The 25445-nt window shown below is 38.7% G+C and overlaps 1 protein-coding gene across 1 annotated transcript in view; it reads right to left on the bottom strand.

Moving 5' to 3' along the window:
• frmd3 (FERM domain containing 3) overlaps nucleotides 1-25445 on the bottom strand; it is a 76485-nt gene that overhangs the window by 29368 nt on the left and 21672 nt on the right. The window contains exons 2-10 of the mRNA XM_057357471.1: nucleotides 22774-22878; nucleotides 22525-22567; nucleotides 21946-22024; nucleotides 20484-20581; nucleotides 16955-17078; nucleotides 16787-16874; nucleotides 16567-16655; nucleotides 16016-16079; nucleotides 8054-8142 (exon numbers count right to left, since the gene is read on the bottom strand). Of these exons, the coding sequence (XP_057213454.1) occupies nucleotides 8054-8142; nucleotides 16016-16079; nucleotides 16567-16655; nucleotides 16787-16874; nucleotides 16955-17078; nucleotides 20484-20581; nucleotides 21946-22024; nucleotides 22525-22567; nucleotides 22774-22878 (779 nt within the window). The remainder of the gene's footprint in view (nucleotides 1-8053; nucleotides 8143-16015; nucleotides 16080-16566; nucleotides 16656-16786; nucleotides 16875-16954; nucleotides 17079-20483; nucleotides 20582-21945; nucleotides 22025-22524; nucleotides 22568-22773; nucleotides 22879-25445) is intronic.

The following is a 25445-nucleotide window of genomic DNA, read 5'->3' as shown; positions in this document are numbered from 1 at the left end:
CTTATCAGTGTAAGATCTCGCTCGTCTCTTCTTGTGTGCCAACACAGAGCTGAGTATCAGACATTAGCCCTATTCGCACGGGATTAGTATTACCTGGGGACCTCTAGTCATTTGTAATAATTGCAGAGGTTGTCTGTGATCTTAATCCCGTGTGAAGCGGCCATGTCTGTAATTTGTAAAGTAAAATTTCCCCAGCAAATTACCTACCATATTTTGACGAAGACCGAGGTCCTGTGATAATATTATTCCTGTGCGAATCGGCATCTCTGTGATTTGACGGGCTCATATATAATTTTTCAAGGTTTTATCCACTGGTTGCGAATAATGGAGGCTGTGTTGAAGTGTTTTAATATTATTTCGGGTGTTGGGTCATATCCATACCTGCCAACACTGTCGTTTTGGCCGGGAGTCTCCCGTTTTGTTATTTCTCATGGAAACTCGTAACATTTGAGACCCGCAATCGCGGTGATCTGTCCGGTTCGCGATCGCGGGTCTCAAATGCTGACAGGTACGGTCATATATCATTATACACCATACAACAATAGGCTATACAAACTATATGCAAAGCCTTGCCATCATATGCGGGAAATAAGTCCGTAAATTTGAGTAAAATCACAGGCTTCACTTATCCCGTGCGAATGCGCCACATGAAATACAGATGTGGGGAGGTCATTTCTAAATCACGAGGTCCCCAGATAATACTAATCCCGTGCGAATAGGTCTATTGCGAGCCCAAAGGTAAGTTTTAACACTGTGAATGTAAATAGTGTTTGGCACATGCAGATACTTGCAGCGATTTGAAGTTATAACAGTGTTTTATCTTATATTGTAACTCATGTGAATGTTAAGGGGTCGACAACATACTCATTCTCCGCATTAGCTGTTTGCGCTCTGCTTGTGCACACAGTTACCCTCAAAGCACACTAAGCACAGCACAGGTATTGATCCTCTTTTAGATGGTATCTAGTATAGTATCTAGAAGTATATATACATTTTAATATGTATTTAAAATATTCATGTTAATCAAAGTCTGTGTAAACTTATGTATATAGTAATACATTTTATTTGATTTATAATGCGCTTTTCTAAGACCCAAAGTGCCACAAGCAATAACAGATACAAAATTTAAATGAAGAAGTACACAAATAATACAATAGAAAATAATTTAAGCCATAAAATAATCATAACAGAGCAACACAATAAAATACTACTCATGACAGTCAGCATAAGCAATTTTAAAAACATGAGTTTTTAACAACTTCCTGAAACTGGCTAATGTGGGTGCATTTCTAATAGTATATGGACAGTGTCGGCGCCACGAGAGGGCACTAGGGGGCATGGCCTGGCCACTTCAGTCACTGTGCCCCCTCACTTTTTAAAATGATAAAAGACGAAATCATTAAAAAAAACATTTGGAGAATGAATTTGGTTTATATTTATTAAAGAAACAACAAGAGCAGAGGGTAAAAAATAATTTATTTATTCGTTAACCGATTTTAAAGACATTGTCTTGTGCTGTACTTTCATGTGTTGTTAAAAACACAAGCTAAAGGGCTGCTTGCGTCCAGCGGCAACGTTTCTATATGCATTGCTTAACAAGAAACGGGCATTACTATTATGCAGACGGTGACAAGTGGAGATACAGGCTGTCTATCAGAAAGCAAGAGCTCGCTCTTTAGTGTTGTTATAATGATGCGAACCTTTTGTTAGACATGAAGCTCTACTGGGGAACAGTCCCCTGTATACTTTTTCTGTCACTTTTTCTTTAAAGCCTGCTTTTGACATTTTTCTATATATTTTTTTCTATATATGCGTCTAAATTAATAATCCTCATTTATTAACTTCCACCAAATTTATGTAGGCTATGATCAGTGTATTTCCAGTTCTTTTTGTCAAAACGTCATACAAAATTTGCTCTCCTCCAAGTTGATGTTAAAAAAATTAGCCTTTCAGTTTCAGTGTCTTTCATACAGTGTCTTTCATGTCTTTTAGTTCAGTTCAATTTATTAGCTTTGAAAAAGCTATGCGAAATATGAAATGCTGTCCTCGAAATGGACATTTAGAATTGTTAAACTTCAAAACGGCAGCGCGCACTGGATGAAAAGCTTTGTATCTACAACTCGCAGGTATTGCGCACCCATAGGCAGGATTTAACTAGATTTTTTATTGTGTTATAGTTAAAAATGGCTGGCTCTCAATGAAAAAGGCAGTGCGCGGCTGACGTGTGCGGACATGGATTTCTTCGCGCACTCGCTATGTGCGAATGTGCCGCTTTTACAGGTATGATTTGGTTAGCCTACCACGTTGGCTATAGATCAGGTTTTCCGCGATTATCTCTGATAAAAAAAGTAAATTGGTAAAACTTAAAATTGAGAAGAAAACTGTGGCATAGCGGAGTGCCGGTTCTTAACACCAGAAGAGCCGCACACTGAAACAGAACAGAGCGAGACCTCAGCCTTGATGTGCCGTGTCTCAACCTCAAATTGTCTTACCCTGTCAGATTTTCCTACCGCAGGGCAAAATTTAGGCTATAATCTAAACCACATCGACAAAATGAACAGGTAGGATGATTTTACAATGCAAAATACCCTGTCAGATAGTCCTACAAGTTTAAAATGAACACATTAAATACATTTACATCGTAAATACCCTGTCAGATTATCCTACAAGCATAAAAGAAACATGTATGATTAATTTACAACGCAATACCCTATAATTGTACTACCAGTACTAAATAAATATGTAGGCCTAGAATGATTTAACAACGAAAATACACAATCAGATTCCCGTAGCAGTATAAAATAAACAAGTAGGATGATTTTATAGCGCAAGAAAATGACGTAACATTGATGTGCGCATGCCTGGTAGGATAATCTGACGGGTAGAATGAAATTTCGGGACACCAGCCCATTCTAAACCCATAAACCCTGCCCCCCCCCCCCCACTAAACATAGCAGCCCCTCACTTTGTGCACCCTGGCGCCGACTCTGTATATGGAAGAGCATTCCATAGCCTGGGTGCAGTGACAGAGAAGGCTCTCTCTCCCATAGATTTTAATCTACAGGGAGGCTGCTGAAGAGTAAAAGAATCAGCAGACCGAAGGGAACGAGAAGGCGTGTATACGGAGACTAAGTCAAAGAAATAAGAAGGGGCTATGCATAACTTTGTTTGTTAGTGTGAGTGTTTTAAAAACAATACGCGACTGAACAGGAAGCCAATGCAAACTATAAAGCATGCCTGTGGTATGCTGACGTGGTGCAGTATATGTAAGAACAAGTGTTGCTGAATTCTTGGATGTACTGCGGGCATTTGATTGATTTAGCTGGTAAACCAACAAACTTTTCATTTCATAGTATATCCTGGAAATAACAAACGCATGAATAAGCCTTTCAGAATCAGGTAGAATGAGGTAAGGCCTAATTCTTGCAATGTTTATGAGATGTTGAAATGCAGATTTTGTAATAGTCTTGATATGAGAGTCAAATGTCAAATGAGTGTCAAAAATCACACCATGGTTTACGTGCATGAGCGAATGGAACTACAACATTATCGTTCATAATCAAATTAAAATTGCTACCTTTGTGACCAGCCGCCAAGAAAAATAACCTCTGTCTTAGAATAATTCAATTGAAGAAAATTATAGTGCATCCACGCTTTTGTTTCCTGCACACCCTCCAAAAGAACTCTGGAGGTGGCAGCAAAGTCAGATTTATAGATAATGTAAATTTGGGCATAATCAGCATAAAAGTGATACCCCAATCCATATTTCCTAATGCTTTGCCCTAAAGGAAACACTAAACACTAAACAAAATAACACTAAACAAAATGCGACCCAAAACAGATCCCTGAGGAACACCATGGCATATCCGTCCAATTTCAAATTTGATGTTTCCCAGAACAACAAACTGGGAGCAGTGAGGTAAGATTTAAACCAGGCAAGCACCATACCAGTGATACCAAGCCATCTTTTCAGCCTGTTTAGCAGGATAGAGTAGCACACTGTGTCAAATGCTGTACTGAGATCTAACAAGACCAAAATGTTAGAGGCCCCAGAGTCAGTGGACACAAGCAAATCATTCATGCCTCGAACCAAGGCTGTCTTCATACTGTGCCCTTTCTAAACCCTGACTGAAAAGGTTTGAAAAGCTTGTTGGATGACAAGTGTGAGTGGAGTTGTGCCACAACATCATGCTTCAAAACCTTAGCAGGAAAGGGTAGATTTGAAATAGGCCTGTAATTCGATAGGTCAGAATTATCACAACCAGGCTTTTTGAGGACTGGTGTAATAACTGCAACCTTGAGGGCATTTGGAAAAATACCAGTAGAAAGGGAGGTGGTCACAATGTTTGAAATGTGGGGACTAATTAAGATGACAGCCCTTAGGAACAGTTGTTGTGATTGGGTCAAGAATACATGTAGTAGTGTTCATTGCCATTACTAATTTCGAAATACAATCAATTGTGACTATATTAAAACTGGAAAATGCAGCATCAGGAAAACTAAGTGGATAGGTCTTAGAAATTGCAGAGCAGGGGACCAAACTGATAGACTCATAAATGTTTTCAATTTTTTCCATAAAGAAACTAAGAAACGTGTTACACTCCTGCTCAGATGAACAGATTTGGAGTTTAGTTGGTAGAAGAATATTGTTGATTGTCTTAAAAATCTTGTTGAGGTTTGCAGCACCATCGCTAATGATAGATGAGTAGTCCCTTGTTCTTGCTACATTCATTTCTTCAATATATTGAGTCAAATATTTATCATACATGAGCTTATGGACAGTTAAACCTGTTTTCTTATATTGGCGTTCAAGCTGCCTACTTTTTGCCTTAAGAGCCCTGAGCTCAGAGGTGTACCAAAGAGAAGATTTAGTAAATGAAGCAACACGTTCTCTCTCCAAGGGGCTAACACGTCTAAAGCAGATGACAAAATGGAATTATAGCGATCAATAGATTCGACTGTTGAGTGCTCCAGTGGCGATCGGTGCCTCCTCTTCAGGGGAAGCAGAAATTCAAAATACGTGTTCAGCGCTTCACGTGAACCTATGTGCATCATGTCAAAATACGTGCCTGCTGCAGACGCGTCGAAAGGGTTTATGATAAAAGAGACGCTCGCGTTCAGAAGACACTGCGTTAACACTTAACTCTGATTACACATGAGACTAAGCGAGTATCTAGCAAACGCGAGCGTCTCTTTTATTAAAAACCCTTTCGACGCGTCTGCACCAGGCACGTATTTTGAAATGGTGCACGACACACGACGGGCTAAATACATGTTTTGCCGAGCTTCGCATTACTGCTTCCCTGGAAGAGGAGTCACGGATCACTGCGGTCAAGCTAGCCGCCACTTCGGAAACGACAGTCAAACTAGCCCTCACTCGGTTTTGTTATGTGCGCATATACTGCGCATTACGGTAAAAGCGGCTTTTTGGATTTCAAAATAAAGCGATCTATTTCGAACGTGGTTTCAGTCTGTCGATTGTGAATTAATTAAAATACAAATGCATTTAGAAAATTAAATATATTTATATATAATTTTACCCATAAAACGATGTATGGTATTGAAAAAAGAACCTCAATTGCACTACAATTGAGGGCTTTAACCCAGGCCAAACGGGAAAGATTGACAGTTGTGTTGCTAGGTGGTTGGTAGGCTTTTTTAAGCTGTTTTTAAACTGCTAGGCAGTTTTTTTTTTTTACAACAATCTTATCCCACCTCAGTGTGTCACACAAACAATATCAGGACTGTTCAATGTGGATTTTTTAATGTACAGAACTTCAAAATGGCCTATTATTTCTTTAACTTAAGATCATAATTTAAAGAAAACTCTCCGATTGCACAGACTCATTCCACTTTAAAATGAGAGTAGACCACCTCAGTGTGTCACACAAACAATATCAGGACTGTTCAATGTGGATTTGTTAATGTACAGTACTTCAAAATAGCCTATGTACTATTATTTCTATAACTTCAGATCATAATTTAAAGAAAACTGTCCGATTGCACAGACTCATTCCACTTTAAAATGAGAGTAGACCACCTCAGTGTGTCACACAAACAATATCAGGACTGTTCAATGTGGATTTTTTAATGTACAGAACTTCAAAATGGCCTATATGTATTATTATTTCTATAACTTCAGATCATAATTTAAAGAAAACTGTCCGATTGCACAAACTCATTCCACTTTAAAATGAGAGTAGACTAGGGATGCACCGAATGTTCGACCGAATGAGTCTGTGCAATCGGACAGTTTTCTTTAAATTATGATCTGAAGATAAATAAATAATAATACATGTAGGCCATTTTGAAGTTCTGTACATTAAAAAATCCACATTGAACAGTCCTGATATTGTTTGTGTGACACACTGAGGTGGGATAAGATTGTTGTAAAAAATATAAAAACTGCCTAGCAGTTTAAAAACAGCTTAAAAAAAGCCTAGCAACCACCTAGCAACACAACTGTCAATCTTTCCCGTTTGGCCTGGGTTAAAGCCTTCAATTGTAGTGCAATTGAGGTTCTTTTTTCAATACCATACATCGTTTTATGGGTAAAATTATATATAAATATATTTAATTTTCTAAATGCATTTGTATTTTAAATAATTCACAATCGACAGACTGAAACCACGTTCGAAATAGATCGCTTTATTTGAAATCCAAAAAGCCGCATTTACCGTAATGCGCAGTATATGCGCACATAACAAAACCGAGTGAGGGCTAGTTTGACTGTCGTTTCCGAAGTGGCGGCTGGCTTGACCGCAGTCACGGACCGCCACTGGAGTGCTCTGACATCAAACATGAAAGACTGTCATAATTAATGTTCCTGACATTTCTAAAACTGATTACCCTTTTTTGTGCACATCTTAAATATGAAAGATTTAAATTCAAAGTGAGAAGCTTATGATCACTAATACACAGGTCAGTGCTGACTAGCTCATCAATATCCACCCCAACAAAACAGGGGACGCCATACAAATCGTCGCTCTAAATAAATAGAATATGACATTGTTTTTATTGCTCCTTTGCCAAGTAAATTTTAAATGGACACATTAAGAGATAGAATTGCGTTTTTCCCTCTAGAGTTTACACATCAAGAGCTTATGTCTTCGAAGTGAGTAGGGAATAGGGATGATCACTTCGGAATGGAACGTAGGGTCTTTCTCGATGAGCTCCATGTGTGTGCAGTGCGAGCCCTCGGCCTCTGCCAATGAGTTTGGTCTGGTGCAGTGTGGCTGCGTCCGTGTAGTTAACTCCGTGTGACGGTGTATTCTCTATATTTCTGAATTTGTGCCAAATCGTCTGCTCTGCACAATACGCGATCTATAATAAAACTATCACTTGCATTTAAAATCACAGAAGCGCTCATAGTACAGCAACATTGACGAGAAAGTGCAACAGCATATAGCCGCTCTTTAATGTAGTCGTTGTGTGATTTTTTCCGTTGCATTTATAAATCAGGATTTTAGCAGAAGTTAAAGTGACTGCTGGTGGCATTTAGTTGTAAAATACAGTATAATGTGACAAATCAGAGTAGCAAAACCGATATCAAGTGCCAACACTAGCCCAAATACAAACACGATGTGATGATGTCACACATATGCAAATTAGTATGTGACGTCACCAGCACCACAAGTCTATCAAATTTCTGAGAATTTTATTTTAACATCTATCATCATTATATAACATTATATATTAGTTGACATTTGCCTGAGTGTTTGGTAGTGATGCTTTATTGTGTTGACTTTACTCTTAAGGTATAGCCAAACTATTGTGATGCTGACATTTTAGCTTGGAGAATTCAAAGCAAAAGCAAAATTACATAAGATTTTGAATTTGCTATACAACCTCTTTCATAGACTTACAACATAACACTGAACTGGAATTGAATGGAAATGTTGCTATTTTTTAATGAGATAAAGCCCTTATGATAACTTGTTTGTGAAAAAAACCATAGCCAGTCTTCCTTATATAAAAAACAAACAAACTAGAAATAAGGAAATTTTATTTGGAGACGGAGACGGAGACAGAGAGAATTGATAGGACGACTCACTTGTAAAAAGCCTGATTTTCTACAGCACATTTCCACAGGTGTTTACAGGCTGCTGGTGTGGAGGTGTGGAATGTCAGAACCAGTTTCTTCTATAGAGAGAAAGCAAAATTAATTGAAAATATCAATCAACTTAAGTGAATTGGGGAAGGTGTTGTAAAAGGAAGTAACATCATAAAGAAGTATCATAAATTACAACAGGATGGAATCTGAATGTGCCATAAATAATGTATAAAAAAGTGTGTGTGTGTGTGTGTACAGAGGGGTGAAGTCTTAAACTACATTGTGGGGACCGTTTGCCGATTATTAAACTAAATTATGCTTTTTTGAAAATGTCAAAATGTAGAAAGGTTTCTGTGAGAGTTAGGGTTATGGGTAGGATGAGGGTTAGGGGATAGAATTGTACAGTATTAAAGTCATATCTTTGGGAAGTCCCCACAATGTATGAAAACAAACATTTGTGTCTGTGTGTTACTGAAAGTAAGTGCTAAATTTGCAGGCAGCTGAATGGTTTTGCCGGGAAAGGGCATGGAATATAAGAGTGATGATCAATAAAACACATCCAACAGCACAGTCAGTGAGCCAGTTAGCAATGCTTTCACTGGAACACAATGTATACTACACTGACTGGCGTTCATTCACACTATACAGTACATAGTGTAATATGTTGTACAGAGATACTACTGTTCCAAATTATGTGTTTTTTTTAATTTATTTTATAATTGTTATGTTTTTAATGTATGTGATTTTGATATGTGTTAAGTTGTATGTTGTTCTTGTTAAAAACCAATAAACATTCAGTCAAAAAAAACTAACTAGCTAGTCATGATATCTGAAGCCTACTTTTGTTATTTCCAGATGTTTCATTTATTCGCAAGTTTCCCCTTACATCACTCCGTGCAGGAATTCCCCCGGGATCCTAGAGCCTGCAGCTTATACACGTGCTCACTTTTTAAAAAAACAGTGCTTTATTTCTTTTGACAAACTAAAGATGTAAAATGGAATTTGTATATATTTACAATATATATAGAATGCACTACATTGCTTGCTTATTTTGCTCAAAAGCATGATGTAAAGCCACACTAATAATAAGAAACTATGCCTTTAACCACGGCTCTAAAGCTGTAGTTCCAACTACGCAACTTTGCGATGCGGTTTGAGAATGTTCATTGGAGCGATGGTTTCGGGAAACACTGAATCGTTGAACTGTGCTGTCAACAATGGAACTTGCGACCATTGGTGGGTAACGATGCTTTTGGAAAACTCCCAAGTGATTGGCCTTTTAAAGAAATTCATAGTCAAAGGCAACACATGCTTCTTCTTCTTCTTTTACATTTAAATAGTCTTGTTGGCGTGCTCTAGCAGTATGGCAGCTCAACTTGTTTGTTTATGGATATTGTGTCTACTTGCCCCAACATCACTTTCATGCTCACAGCTGCATGTGTGTACTAGCAGTAGTAGACCCTAAATCAAGGGACCCCAAACTTTTGAATGGTAGTGTATATTATTGTAATAAAGCAAAAAAAAAGAAGCTGTGACAGTGACCTGTCAATAATTAAGGGGTTGTTGTAGGTTCAACATACTGTAAAGCAGCAACAGGCGGATGTTAAAATACAAACATGCTAAATATTTGATAAAAATAACAATCAAAGTAAGAAATATTTCAGTAGTTCTGCTAAGCACGTAGTTCTGTAATCTAACTGTAGACTGCATGTAGCAACCTAGGCAGATGCGGTCACATATGTGTACAGTATGTGCATGCATATCAGTTTTACACTTGTCTCATCCATCAAATGTGAATAAATACAGTTATATGGATAGTCACAGCTAGAGTGTTGATTATCATAACACAGCAAAGTTTCTTATCCCCTTCAGCTGTGATTTCTATATTTACAATATAGCACACCCCTGAGTGTTTAGAAAGGGTTGAGATTACATTTGGGTAAGTGTGTTAAAAAGGCTGCAAATCAACCTAATCCAAGTAAACACATGTGCTGTACCACACACCCATTACGTAAATATGTATGTGTTAGGCCAAAGTGACCGAGATATATGTGAAGAGCTGATAAAGTGCTGTGAGGAACAGAACTGTCAGGAGAATAAATTCCATTAACCTCACATGTCGTGTAATCTGAGACGGGAGATCAATAGACGGAGTGCTGAGCAGCACAATGAATCCACGCAGAAATCAATACAAACCACTTCCAGGCTGTTTAGCATCAGACTGCCGCCCTCTGCAATACACTGCTATACACTCATACTAAGATTAAAGTCACATCATTAACACAAAGCAGACTGCCAAGCTCCCTGAATCTATGCTAGAAGTCATCTTTGAGAAAACTACTAATTTGGTTTTACAGCAAGTATCCTGTGATACACTAAGGGGTGGTTTCCCGTACAGGGCTTAAAGGTCCAGTGTTTTTTGGAGGATCTATTGACAGAAATGCAATATAATATACATGACTATGTCTTTAGAGGTGTATCATTATACCTTACATAATGAGCCGTTATGTTTTTATTACCTTAGAATGAGCTATTTCTATTTACATACACAGCAACATGAAATTCGTCATGTTGTTTCTACAGTAGCCCTTAACGGACAAACTGCTCGTGAATACATGATCTCCTTCGCTAAAAAAGTGAAAACGTAATGAATTCTTATTCCTTATTGTACCCTAGTGCTTCGAAAGGGTGGGGCGAGCGGTGTAGTGAGCTGTTGGTTGCAACGTCACCGCTAGATGGCGCTAAAGTTCATATACTGGACCTTTAAGACTAGTACTAAACTAACTTCAGTACTATGCTGAAAACAGCTTGCACTGACATATCTTAAAATACATCAGTGCTATTATTTTAATAAGGCTGAGTCCTGTCTTAATCTTGTCCTTGTCTGGGGAACCATCCCTAATGAGGTGGTCCTTGTTGAAAAAATATTCTTCAACTATATCTTTCATAAAGCATAAAATGTTGGATTGTTCGGGGTATTCAATTGTACCCAACTTTAGCCTTCATTCCTGAAGTTTAGTTGGTTTAGTTGGAGCCTTCCGTTAGCAGCGTCAAAATAATTGGTTCGATCCCAGGGTACACGAATACTAATAAAACTTATACCTTATATGCACTGGAAGTCCCTTATCGAAAGCGTCTGTCAAATGTGTAAATGTAAAAGCAAATTTGGTGATTTTACGGTGGGTAAAACAGTTCCCACATTATTAGCACAAACTTAACTACTATTTTGAAGGGTTTTGATTGCAGTAGCAATGCAAAATGTAATGGGTTCGATTCCCAGGGAGCACACATACTGATAGAAGCACCTGCCAAATGCAGAATGTTCCACGCTTTTTAAGTAGTCTAATCAGCTAGTCAACCAGTTTAAAAAGACCAACATAGCATGTAGCTTGTAAGCAACATGATCCAACAGCTAGAACAGCATCATACTAGTTCTAACAGCACAAACCAACTGGACTAGCATGGAAACCTCTAAAAGGTGTGGCTGGCTGGGCTGAGTGTATTATTATATCACATGTCTTATTAAGAAACTACATTCTGTACCACTTCTGATCACGTAAAAAAAGTGATATACAAAACTGACCTTACCCTGCAGAATTTGCCACCAAAATACTAGGGTGATGTTTCAGAAATGATATTCTGGTCTCTACTGCACAATGTGAGGTTACCATGTAGTTTGTGGCAAAAACTATTTGGGACTATAAGCAAGTAACATGGTTTAACACTTAAAGGGACCCATTATCCCCTTTTTACAAGATGTATACGATATATACAGTAAGTCCTATGGCATGTATATCAACTGCGGGGGGGGGGGGGGGCCGATCCAAATAGGATAACAACATCAACAACAAAAACGTAATTCTAAATGTTTTTCTGATGCGAGACTTTTATTTTGAAAGACGTGCGCGAAAGTTGTTGGTAGATGCCTGAGCGAGTGAGCACTCGCTGTCTCAATTCAGTATCTGCGTTTAGGTGAGATGTTGTCAGGCTAAATGTCAGTGTCATTATTCTATCGTTATTTTCTTAACTTCTTAAAGTTATGCAGTATACTGTAAGAATATGTCATCCATTTTATTTCTAATATGACATCATATATGTTTCTTATAGGCATTTTAATAAATAGCATTAATAGCCTAAATACTGCATAGTCCTGTTAATAAAGCTTTTATGAAACGGGCCTTGACTTTTGAATTCAAAATTGCAATAAGAGACTGCATTCACACATACACTGCACAAAATGATTAAATTCTTCTAAATTCCTCTATGTTTGTATAAATAAAAATTTCATCTTGCTTCTTATCATGTCTGTTGTAGCAAGCATGAAACTTGTATTTGAGAACCATGAATTTTGTTTTAATTCATGTTTCCATGTTGCATAGCGGTTCTTGTATGCTCTTTTTCAATGAACTGCGTGTAATTATCTGGCTCCTATATATCTCTTGTTTATTTGTCCGTCTCTGTACCGATGGCGTGTATCTTTTGCAGTGGTGTAAAGTATTGGAGTAAATGTACTTAGTTACTTTACTTAAGTATCTTTTTGGCTACTTTGTAGTTGTACTGAGTATTAAAGATATTAGCAACTTTTACTCTCTACTTAACTACATTTTTGAACAAGTATATGTACTCTTTACTCCACTACATTTGTAATGACTAATGCAATTACACATTACATTTTGCATGGCACCTATCTTATAATTAATATTGCCATTACAGGGCATTGAAGGTACTACAATCTTGTGGATTTTGCCATAACTTACAAAAACTTGTCAACATGGCTTCTTTATATGAATATGAGTGCAGTATCAGGTAGATGTCAATCGCTGGCGGTTTATACAGGTTAGCCCTTACCCGCTATTTCTACAGTAATATATTGGCAACACTTTGCCAGCTAGTTACTGTAGGTCACACATCTACAAAAGCTCTTTTTTTAAAACTAACTCTTCCTAAATGTGCTCTAAACATGTTTGCTCAAAATTTGACCATATGGTGGGACTATTGCCATGAAGTGATGTAAACCAGTAAAAAGAATGTATAGTATTTCAATTTTCAAAAGTGCTCTCACACTATATAGACAAAATATTAACCTATAGAATGAGTCGGACACAGAGAAATGAACAATCACATATGAATCTCAACAATGGTGACAATCAACTGAACAGCTTCATGCTGCAATGCATGCTGGGTACATAGTACAAAACTCATTCATGATTGTTTGTCACCATTGATGAGGTTTGTATGTCAAGTGTCTAACTGTGTCTCAATTGCAAAGAAAGATTTTCTGACAGAGATCTTTCCATTATAACATGTATCACTTTACCAAACATATCTTAATAAATCTTAAATGCTATATTATTATTATTTAATGATTGAATTCTTTCAGATGTATCTTCAGTTACTAAGCAAACATAAAGTTGCGGTTCCTGTAAAGTCCCTTTCAGTGTTATTGTATAAGTGTACATTTTAAAGCTACAGAAAGTCAAAGAGTCCAACCAAAGCAAACACTGATCGCCATAATGGTGACTTAAAACATAATTGAACCACTATGAACTAGAGTTAAATCTCAATAAGATCTTACACAGATGACAGAAATAAAGTGAAAGTGGTGTCTGTAATATGTGAAGATGTTATTGATGTTTGTGTTTAATTCTCCTCTGGTGAAATCTTGACAGATTTATTGTGTTCATCTGTTATTTACACTTGTTCATCTAAGACTGTGTGACTTAAGTGCGTTAATAGATTCTTTAATAATGTATCTTCAAACAGCCATTGCAGTAGTTTACTGTAAAACACCTACAGTAACTAGCTGGCAACAGTGTTGCCAATTATTACTGTAGAAATGGCAGGTAAGGGCTAACAGTGTATGTGAAATGAGGACATGACTGCAGCTGGCATGAGGCCCAAACCAGCATGTCCAGTGCAAAAAGGCTTTGACTTTTTAATTTTACTTAACATTATTTTATTTATCGTTATATTGAAGAGACCTTTTTGAAGGATTTTGGTTTACTTATGAGCATTGAGCTTAAATGAGACTTAGGGTGTTTGTAATAGACGTAGGTTATGGTGTCGACCATGATTTGTTGCAATTTTGAGGTGTTCAGTCTTATTATGATTTAAGAAAATAAATGCGATTGCTCTCCTCACAAATCAACTGTTTCTAGTTTTTAACTGACGTGTCTCTTAAGTGTTGAGGACTATAGTGCTTCTTTGAGCCTACATTCAGTTGAGTAAAATACTCAAGTACTGTTAAATTCAGATACTCTAAGACTTTTACTGAAGTCGTTTTGGAATTGGTGACTTGTAACTTGTAACGGAGTAATTTTCACTGCAAGGTATCTGTACTTTTACTTAAGTATGGTTTTCAGGTACTCTTTACACCTCTGGCAACTATATTGTTCATATATAAACTGGAGGGCTGCACAGTTTGAAAAAACAAACGCTATACTAATCAACTCATATTATGGCATAAACAGTTTATACATCACTCAAAACAAAGCTTTTTTGGTAACATGTTTTTTGTCTGTTGCTATTTGACAATCATTTATTTAAAATATTTAATTTAATTTTTTTGGTAACATGTCTTTTGTCTGTTGCTATTTGACAATCATTTATTTAAAGTATTTAAATTAAATAAAAGGTTTCTTTGATACTTCTCAGAAGAGCAATATATAGTTAATTTAGGTTTGTGGTAAATTAACTAAAGTATAAAACAGGAGTAAATTAATTTAGGAATTAAGTTCTCAAAGTTTCAAAAGTTAATTCTCAAGGTGAATTCTAATAACCAAAATTAATAATTGCAATCATACTATCAAAAGTAATAATAAAATAATAATTATGTTTTTTTTCATGATAACTGTGCAGCCCTAATAGACAGCGTTACTCATTCTTAATCATAGAATAGTCTATGTTGAGCACAGCAGTATAGGCTAATTCACACCGATCTGACAAAAGCCAACAAACACAAACAAACACTGAAATTCTAATTTAGACATTTGTTGGCATTTGTCAGATCAGTTTAAATTAGCCCTATGATTCAACAATGATTTAAATATGTGAACCTGGATCACAAAACCAGTCTTAAGTAGCACGGGAACATTTTTAGTAAAAGACAAAAATACATTGTGTGGGTCAAAATTATTGATTTTTGTTTTATTATAAGTAAAGATCATGTTCCATGAAGATATTTTGTAAATTTCCTACCTTAAATATATAAAAACTTTTTGTGAGTGGATGGTCTGCCACAGTGCCCCTGATTAACAACTTCAAAGGCAATTTTCTCAATATTTTGATTTTTTTGCGCTCTCAGATTCCAGAGTTTTAAACGGTTGTATCTCAGCCAGATACTGTCCTATTCTAACAACTCATATATCTATAGAACGTTTATTTGTTCAGCTTTCAGATTATGTAAAAATCTCAATTTCGAAAAATTGACCCATAAGACTGGTTTTGTTGTCCAGGGTCACATATATGTTTATATCTGTGGATATATGTGTGAGAAGCTGCACTCTACGACTTTATAATTCATGAGTTAATGGTCATGGTGGCAAATGTATTTACTCACCAGCAATGGAAAAGTGCACACAGAGAAAAGAAGACAAGAAGCACATGTAAAACTAGATTCAAGCGCAAGACTCAAACTGAATGACAAACACATGAAGCAATATATAAATCTGTACAAAAACACATCTAAAATCTGAAAATGATGGGGTAAAAAAAGCATTTCAATTGGTTTACTGCATATAAATATTTTAAATGAATTTTTAGCATTTATTTCATGAAATGAGAAATTTTAATGAATACAGAAGACACAATTGACCTTCAATAATTCAGGTGAATATGGTGAGCATGATGTTCAACCAGATCATGTTTCGGTAAAATATACTGGAAAAAAGCAGTGCATGAACGTGCTATAATGAAAAATGTCATGTGAATCAGATGAACATCTTTAAAGAACTGGTATCTTACCTCTCTTTGTACTCCGATCACATAGAAGGTTTTCCCTTCGAACTTAAATTTGCTGACATCTGCCCTGCAGAAGTGATTACAATAAGTCAATACAAATGTTTAACAGCCATTAAAATGAACAGAATTTTTACTTTGTCTTAATAAAATAAAATTCTCTCCAAATGTTTACAATTTTTGTGAACATGAAAGCTACTGTAACTGTTGCCATGTAGCCGAAACAGCTCCCTCCTTTACTATTCCATATATAGCGAATGACATTTGAGTCCACTATGGGGAAGGAGTGAATGAAAAAAAGTGAGTGATTTCTGACACTGACGTATACCCTGTGTCGGACAGTACTGTCATGGACATTCGTCATATACATAACGCTTATAGTTTATATTACACCTGTAAACGAATGTAGAGAATGAAATTCAGGTTTCGGACACCACCAGAAAATGGCGGACACACGATTTAAGTGTGGCTAAACAACATGGCATATAGGGTTAGGTAGAGGTGACATGTAAGGCTCAGTAAAGCTGAAGAAACTTTAAGATGATTCTTAAAGTTACCATTTTAGAAGGTGGATCCGCTTGTTTCCCTGGAAAACCACAAACCCTCTTGCAGTGAATCCCAGGAAGGCTGTGGATCCTGTGAAATCCTAAAAGGAAATGTCAGTGATATGATATCAGTAAAAATAATATAAGTTCAAATCAATTCATGACAACCATATCGATTACTAGTCCAATAGAAAGTAGTATGTTAGTCGAGAAAATAAAAGTTTCAGAGTACCTTGCATGGATGTGGATCAACACCATATGTATCCAGGGTATGGGCCCTCTGAAGAAGGTTCAACTCTGCGAGTGCAGGACACTGTCCCCTACAACACGTAATTACAGCATCATTTTATTTAGTTTTATTTAATTTATCTAGCTTAACATTTGATGTATTTTCTCTGACCTTAGCTCATTCTGGTGAATATCCATGATCTTGCGTTCAAGTCTGAGGGACTGTTTAGGGAATAGCTTAAAGTCGCTGATGTAGTCTGCAGGATGCTCCTCGGGATCATAATCGCCAAGCTCAGCTAGAACAAGACAAACACCTTTAAAATTTAAACAGTGTGTATGGAGGCTGTAGTCTGTGTGTCACGACTGTGGCAGAAGAACCCAAATGCAGGCAGACAGTAAGGGGTTAACAAGAAATATTTATTTTTACACAAAACACGCAAAACAAAAACCCACAGTGGGGAACAAAACACGATAATAAATGGAGGAACAAAACAGGCACATAAACTCACTAACCTAAAATACAAAGACTAAGGACCACACTGGAAAAACTACAATAAACTAATGGACACTAAACTCACGGAACAGGAACACACAGCACTAGGCACGGAATCAAGACGAACAGGCATGAATACAATACACGGTACAATCCACAAGCACAGGACAAAGAAACAAGAGGGTATATATAGGCAAGACAAACGAGGGATAACGACACAGGGCAGGTGTGGGTAATGAAACACTCAGGGAAGGATAACAAGGAAACGAGATGGCGGGAACAGAGACGAGACACTGGAGAGAACGTATATTATTGTCAAAAGGACAATAATATGTTTCTCTCCACACATAACCAAAGGCTTTGTCATGACTCTGCTACAGGACCAAGAAAAACATGACTAAATGAAGCAGAGCCATGACAGAAGCCCCCCCTTTAATGAGCACCTCCAGGTGCTCACCAAGGGGTAGACGGACGAGACAAGACCGACTGAGACAGTGATAAAAACCAGACAAACATGGTGAACATGACAAGGGGCAGACAGGACAACAAGACTACAGGATTGGGGTGGGAAAACAAAAATAACAAACATGGGAGGGGGGGTGGGGCAAAACAAGAGTTCATAGGGGGCAGTCCAAAATGGTTGGGGGAATAGTCCCAGTCCCCAGCTGCGCTCGAAGGCGCGGAGTCCTGGGGGACTTAGGACAAGTCCTGGGGGGACAGTCTTTGACCCTGGGAGTCTCCCAGGGGCCGACTTGGCTGCCGGACTGGGGTCCGGCTGGAAGGCCGGCTGGAAGACCGGCTAGAAGGCCAGCTGGACAGGGCTTGACGCCGGCTGGAAGGCCGGCTGGACAGGGCTTGACGCCGGCTGGACGCCGGCTGGACAGGGCTTGACGCGGTGGAACTGACAGGGACGCCGGCTGGATCACCGGACTGGACGCCGGCTGGATCACCGGATGGACGCCGGCTGGATCACCGGACTGGACGCCGGCTGGATCACCGGACCGGACGCCGGCTGGATCACCGGACTGGACGCCGGCTGCACCGGACTGGACGCCGGCTGCACCGGACTGGACCGCCGGCTGCACCGGACTGGATGGACCGGCTGGACCACCTGGACTGGACGCCGGCTGCACCGGACTGGACGCCGGCTGCACCGGACTGGATCCGCTGGCACCGGCTGGAGCTGGCTGGACACCGGACGGCCCGACTCGCGCTGCTCGCCGCTGCCTCTTTCTCTTCAGTCTGGCCACCCGCCCGGTGGCCGGCTGCAAGTAGAAGGCAAAAGGTACGGTTGGCTCCGGGTTGGAGTCCTCCGAGGATGACGCCCAGGACTCTCGCCTTCCCCGCTTCCCACCGAGGCTGACTGGTGGTAGGGAGGCTGCAGGAGGTGAGGAGGATGACGGCGTGGAGTTCCCCAAGGTGAGAGACCCACCACACGGTCCTCCGGAATGGACGCCAGACCGGGACGAGAGGAGATTGGATGATTGCTGGGAGAGGAGTCTTTGCCACACTCCTCTCGAAGCTGCAACCGTTCCACTAACTGTGGGAACGGCTGGTAAACCAACTCCTCCCGCTCCGGAAAAGATGGTGGGTCATCCATCCGGCCATGAGGTAGGCACTCACCAGACCTCGGGGACGGATGCCTTCCTGGCCTCGACCTCCGAGCAAAGTCCAGTAAGGCCGATGGCACTGGGCCGGGAACGGGCCACCTCCGGCATGTGACTGGGAGGCTAATGCCTCCCACCATACCTGGGTTGCCGGTACACGGCCACCGGCTGGTTGGGAGCCTGTCCATGGGCTGCCTGCTGGGTTCAGTTTGGTTTGTGGATTCTGTCACGACTGTGGCAGAAGAACCCAAATGCAGGCAGACAGTAAGGGGTTAACAAGAAATATTTATTTTTACACAAAACACGCAAAACAAAAACCCACAGTGGGGAACAAAACACGATAATAAATGGAGGAACAAAACAGGCACATAAACTCACTAACCTAAAATACAAAGACTAAGGACCACACTGGAAAAACTACAATAAACTAATGGACACTAAACTCACGGAACAGGAACACACAGCACTAGGCACGGAATCAAGACGAACAGGCATGAATACAATACACGGTACAATCCACAAGCACAGGACAAAGAAACAAGAGGGTATATATAGGCAAGACAAACGAGGGATAACGACACAGGGCAGGTGTGGGTAATGAAACACTCAGGGAAGGATAACAAGGAAACGAGATGGCGGGAACAGAGACGAGACACTGGAGAGAACGTATATTATTGTCAAAAGGACAATAATATGTTTCTCTCCACACATAACCAAAGGCTTTGTCATGACTCTGCTACAGGACCAAGAAAAACATGACTAAATGAAGCAGAGCCATGACATCCCTTGTTATGTGTGGAGAGAGTCATTTTGACCCTGTCGGCCTTCGATACTCTCTCCGGTCCTTGTCTGTGTTCCCGCCCTTTTGTATCTCTCGTTATTGGTTGTTTATTAGTTCATGCCCCACACCTGTTCCCCTTTGATTTGTCCCTCTATTTAATGCCCCTGTGTTCTCTGTCTGGTGTCGGATCATTGTACTGTTATGTTGCACTGTGTCGTGTGGGTGAGTTCTGGTCATGTTAGTTAGTCTAGTTTATTGTGTCCCTATGTGATGTGTTATTAGTTTAGTCTTGTCAGTTTAGTTAGTCTTGTTCTTGTTCCTCTGTTTTGTTGTTTACACCCACGTGGGTCTTTGTTTTGTATTTTGTCTTTATTAAATGTCATGTTAACCCCTTAACCGCTGTCTGCATTTGGGTCCACTCTCCTTGTCACTGTGTCTCACCTCACCCAAGAATCATGACAGACACAGGGCAGGTGTGGGTAATGAAACACTCAGGGAAGGATAACAAGGAAACGAGATGGCGGGAACAGAGACGAGACACTGGAGAGAACGTATATTATTGTCAAAAGGACAATAATATGTTTCTCTCCACACATAACCAAAGGCTTTGTCATGACTCTGCTACAGGACCAAGAAAAACATGACTAAATGAAGCAGAGCCATGACACTGTGTACATAAAGGCACCTGTCGAATAGTCACTTTATGTCATAACCTTCAGAGACTCTCCTTGTTTCTTTGATTTGTGAAAAAGGAAATTACTATTTATTATTTAAAAAATGGCATATCACAAAATGTAATGAAATGTGATTTATGTCTCACCCTGTACTATACAGCCTCCAAGATACGCAGCATCAGTAAATGGACATAGCAGCCTGCCATGGTACACGTCTCTCTTCAACTGCAGGTACAGCAGATATCTGACCAGCCGAACAAAAACAACAATAGAGACATTTAAAAATCACAAAAAAATAAACAAATTAACCATCTTTTAAATTAGCAACAGATTTCCATAAGATCAGGATCCCAATTCTTGTTTTCTGCTTTAAATTCTTTGCGCATTCAGTAGTACTCACTAATTTGAGTGTGCATTGATTTCATTTGATTTTAACCAATATCTAAACATATGAAAAGTACCAATGCACATAGAAAAGATCTACACTAAACATAAATTGAATAATTATTATATCAAGACATAAAAATCAATATAATATTATATAAGTCCCTGTTAATTTACGCCACTACCTTGCACTTGCAACAGATTGGTCAAGCATTTGCCATCTGTTTTTTGTACTTTGCACTGTCAGTATGTTTCTATCCTGTGTTCTTCCTGTCTCAAAGCACTCAAATCTGTTCTTTCTATTAAATATAAAAGAGAGTGAGTGGTACAGAAAGATAGATAGTTGTTTTCCGTGTCACGTAGCTTTAACAGAAAAAAAGTCTTATGGAACAGAAAATAACATGAATAGTCAGAATATTGCATCTCTCATCCATCTTTAAAAAATCCTTCCTGTTTCGCAGGATGTAACCTATTTAAACCTCAACTCAAACAACCTGGGCTGCCCAATGCATAACAAACCGTGCATATAAAAAATGTGGAAGATATGGAAAGACAGTTACATTTATCTGCACAGTTCAGATGGTGCACTTGCACTAAGCAACACGCTGTGCAAGTTAGTCACAGTATCAATCTGTAAGTGTTTAAGGGGGTGTGTGTAGTTCTGATTGTGTGTTTGTGTCTCTATGCAGATGGTCGGATTTTGCGGATAAAAATAAAATTCGAAACATAAAGTTTCATGAAGTAAACATGTTTTCAAATGTTGGTTTAAAATGCTCTGATCACTGGAAAAACCTTAAGTGTTGTGACAATTCATAAAAATCAAATTATATTAAACATATAGGCTAAATGTGTAATATGAATATATCTATATGTAAATTTTTATGTCAATATTTTCAGAAATGTCTCTTTAGGTAATTAAGGTAAGTCTATTAAATACTTATGTTTAAATAATATGTATTAAGAAAAATCAGTAAGATATAATCCAGACATTTCTCAATAGGTTTTGTGCGACCAACACACCACATCACGTTGGCTACTTTAACATGAAAGAAGTCAATGGCTGCCCGCTACAGCTTCAGATGAAAATGAAACATGCTCTATCCAAACAAAACTGGAGCAATCTGGCTCAAATATGTAAGCAATAGAGCTGTTTGAATTGTGACTGGCTGTGGCTGGTTTTAGGTTATACTAATGTTATTTCACCTTAGGTCAAAAGCATGTTACCTTGTCAACTCTTCCTTAATCTTGATTGGCTCCTGAGGGTAGAACTTCACCCTGAAGCACATAGTGTACGGCTGCTGACCTGAAAACAGCACACATCAACAACCAGACACCAAGACAGAAAGTGCTTGAAGCCACTAACTCAGACATATTATGCACAAACTGTAACCAAGGGCATGAATGAGACTAAACTGATTATATTAATCCATGAGATGGGGGAAACCCTCTGGTGAGGAATGAAATGAGTCTTCAAAGATAAACATAATGAGTCTAAGGAGTTTAGAGCTTAGAGTTTAAAGGAAATATACTGACATCAATGATGTCACGTTACAGCGTGTCAACATAGAATTTAGTCATTCGCTTACTTAGTCATTTGCAACAGCACACCTCTACGCATTAAGCCACAATTTGAGGAATCTTTCATTTCTGTGCTGCTAACAAATGGGGCCTTGGTGGTTAAACACGTTAGTCTAGCGCACGTTTTTCTGGAAAAGTAGCACAGTGGTATGGTAACCATGCTTTGTGGGAATGGCCCCTCAGCCTGTATACTGCTATGCAGCTAAAGAAATAGCAAAAACTTACATTTCATCTGTTTCACCACAGGTTTACTCGGGTCAAGCCAATGCTGTGAAATGCAGAAAGTAGAACAACAAAAATGTCAATGATTAACTGCTGTGAAATCTGAAGATGGTGTTGACAGATCAAGTTCATTGAAAGAACTTGTGACAAGCTTCATGCTCAGGAAAATGATCGTAAACACTGATCCCACCAATAAGCTTGCTTTGACCTTAGCTTTACTAAAAACCTTATGAGTTGTGAATGTGTAGTTACCCTTTGTTTCTCTGGGTCCACATATCTGATTCCAAAGTAATCTTTCTCCAGTAGACTGTAGTGGTTACACACATGATCCAAGAGAAACTGACCCTTAGTGTCTCTCTGTAGAGACAAGAACAATCAAATAAATACAAAATCCATAATCATGTGTAGTATCAAACAAAGCTTAATAAAAAACATAATTTAATCCTTCATCACTTACTGAGATGTTAAATCATAGAACCAGTCTGTGAAAACCAGGCTGAAGTCTCATAATTCATTACATTTTTCATTTATTTATAAAGCACAAATAAACACAACAAAACTTGACCACTGTTCCGTACAGAAGAGAAAAGTAAAATAAAAAAACTATAATAACAATAAAAGTAAAACAATAACATTTAAGTCAGAATAAGACCAAGAATTACAATTAATTAAATTCAAGGGTAAACAGATGAGAGCATAACTTAGATTTAAAATGATATAGACCACTTTGGATGACGTAAACAAAGCTTTGTTTGGTTTGGTTTGGTTTGGTTTAACACTGGTCCAGAAGAGCTTCCCTTTTCACTACACAAACGTTCAAACAAAATAAAACCAAACACTATATTTATAACTGATTGAAAATGTTAAACAAATATCATTAAGATTTATTTATATATGTAAGATTGAAAATAATATTAATATTAAATATAGCTGCAAGCAGCAATTACGGGTCAAGCCCAACCACGGCCCAAAGCAAAATATTTTGGACATCAGATTTTGAAAACCAAATTTAAAAACACAGGGAAAAGCAGTTAGAACAAAAGAAAATTGCTTATAACTGTAACCAATATTTTATGAGGCATGAGATGTGCCAGTGATGATGCATACCAAGTTTCGTGTCAATACACAAAAGTATCGCGAAGACACAGCCACATGACCCTTAGGCGAGCTCGCCTTAGAATTCGTTGACGCTGTATACGAGAACCATTCGATCAAAAATCAAAAATCTTTTAATAACTTTTTGTCAGTACTGTCTCCAGATGCTACGTACCAAATTTCGTGCAAATCTGACCAATTTTGTAGGAGGAATTCGAAAAAGTTCCTTTTCTATATAATGCAATATGGTGGACAGGAAGTATGGTGGAATATGACAACTTTGATATCAAACAACTCTGCTTGATCCAACAAATATACTAATGTGAATCAAATACCATTATGTTGATTTCTTCATACGTTATAAGCATTTAAAAACATTTCATTATATCTGGCTTATAACTTTACAAATCATTTCAGAACTTGACCTTGATAAACCTTGCCAAGTTTCATAGCATTACGTTATTGTGTACGTAAAATACTGCATTTTATGACAAAATTCAAAATGGGCGACCCCCACAATGGACGAATGAGGAACATTGGGTATGGTTCGACTCGCCATGCCTCAGGGAATTAAACAAGACCACTCTTATGATTTTACACCAAAGTGTTCAAAAGTTGTAAGCAAAAATGGCCATTTTTTATATATCTATACTTCGTGGCTTGACCCCTAAAAATAAAAAAAAGAAACAGGAAGTGCTTCTAGACCAGTGTTTACATCTTGCGAAGAAAGGGGACTGTTCCATAACCTATGACTGCAAACGCTGTCACGGAATTGGCAGAAAGAACCCAATAGCAGGCAGTGAAGGGGTTAACAAAAAACTGTATTTATTACAGAAACACAAAACAAGGACCCACGGGGGGGGGGGGTAAAACAATAATCACAGGTAAACAGAAACAAAGACTAACTAAACACTAAACTAACCAAACACTACACATGAACTGAACTCAACACTTACTGAAACAAGACAGAACATCATCATCATCATCAACAGGAACACGAGCATATGGCACAGGTAAACACTGGACGAGCACAAGACGAACTGCATACACACTTACAATGACCGAACACAGGACAATGAAACATGAGGGTATTATATAGGGTAAGACAAACGAGGGATAACGACATGGGGCAGGTGTGGGTAATGAAACACTCAGGGAAAGATAACAAGGAAACGAGATGGCGGGAACAGAGACGAAGACACTGGAGAGAACGCATATTATTGTCAAAAGAATAATAATATGTTTCTCTCCACACCTAACCAAAGACTTTGTCATGACTCTGCTACAGTACCAAGAAAAACATAACTAAATGAAGCAGAGCCATGACAAACGCACTGTCACCTCTCAACTTTAATCTTGATCTTGGATATTAATAGTCTGAGCATCACAAGCATCTGGCTGACTTCTGGCTGACTCATTTTACGCTTGTTTCGAAATGCACAACACCCACTACACAGAGAGCGCACCCGCTGCTGATACAAATGAGGTCAGTAACGTTACACTCTCCGTCTACGTAGAGGATGTAACCCGATCCTTCCGACGGGTGAACATTTGCAAAGCCGCTGGTCCAGATGGCATCCCAGGCCGTGTTCTATGAGCGTGTGCAGACCAGTTAGCTGGAGTTTTTACGGACATTTTTAATCTCTCCCTCTCTCTCTGTGTGTTCCCCTCATGCTTTAAAATGTCACTTACTGTAACACCTACTGTATCTTCAGCAAGTGTTTTGAGAAGCTGATCAGAGACTACATCTGCTCTGTGCTGCCCGACTCATTAGACCCTCTACAGTTTGCATATCGCAGCAACTGCTCTACCCATGATGCCATCGCCTT

The sequence above is a fragment of the Triplophysa rosa genome, linkage group LG17, assembly GCF_024868665.1.
Source record: "Triplophysa rosa linkage group LG17, Trosa_1v2, whole genome shotgun sequence".
Classification (NCBI taxonomy): Eukaryota; Metazoa; Chordata; class Actinopteri; order Cypriniformes; family Nemacheilidae; genus Triplophysa; species Triplophysa rosa.
Note: the sequence above shows the minus strand (reverse complement) of the source record. Positions and strands in the feature narration are given on the sequence as shown.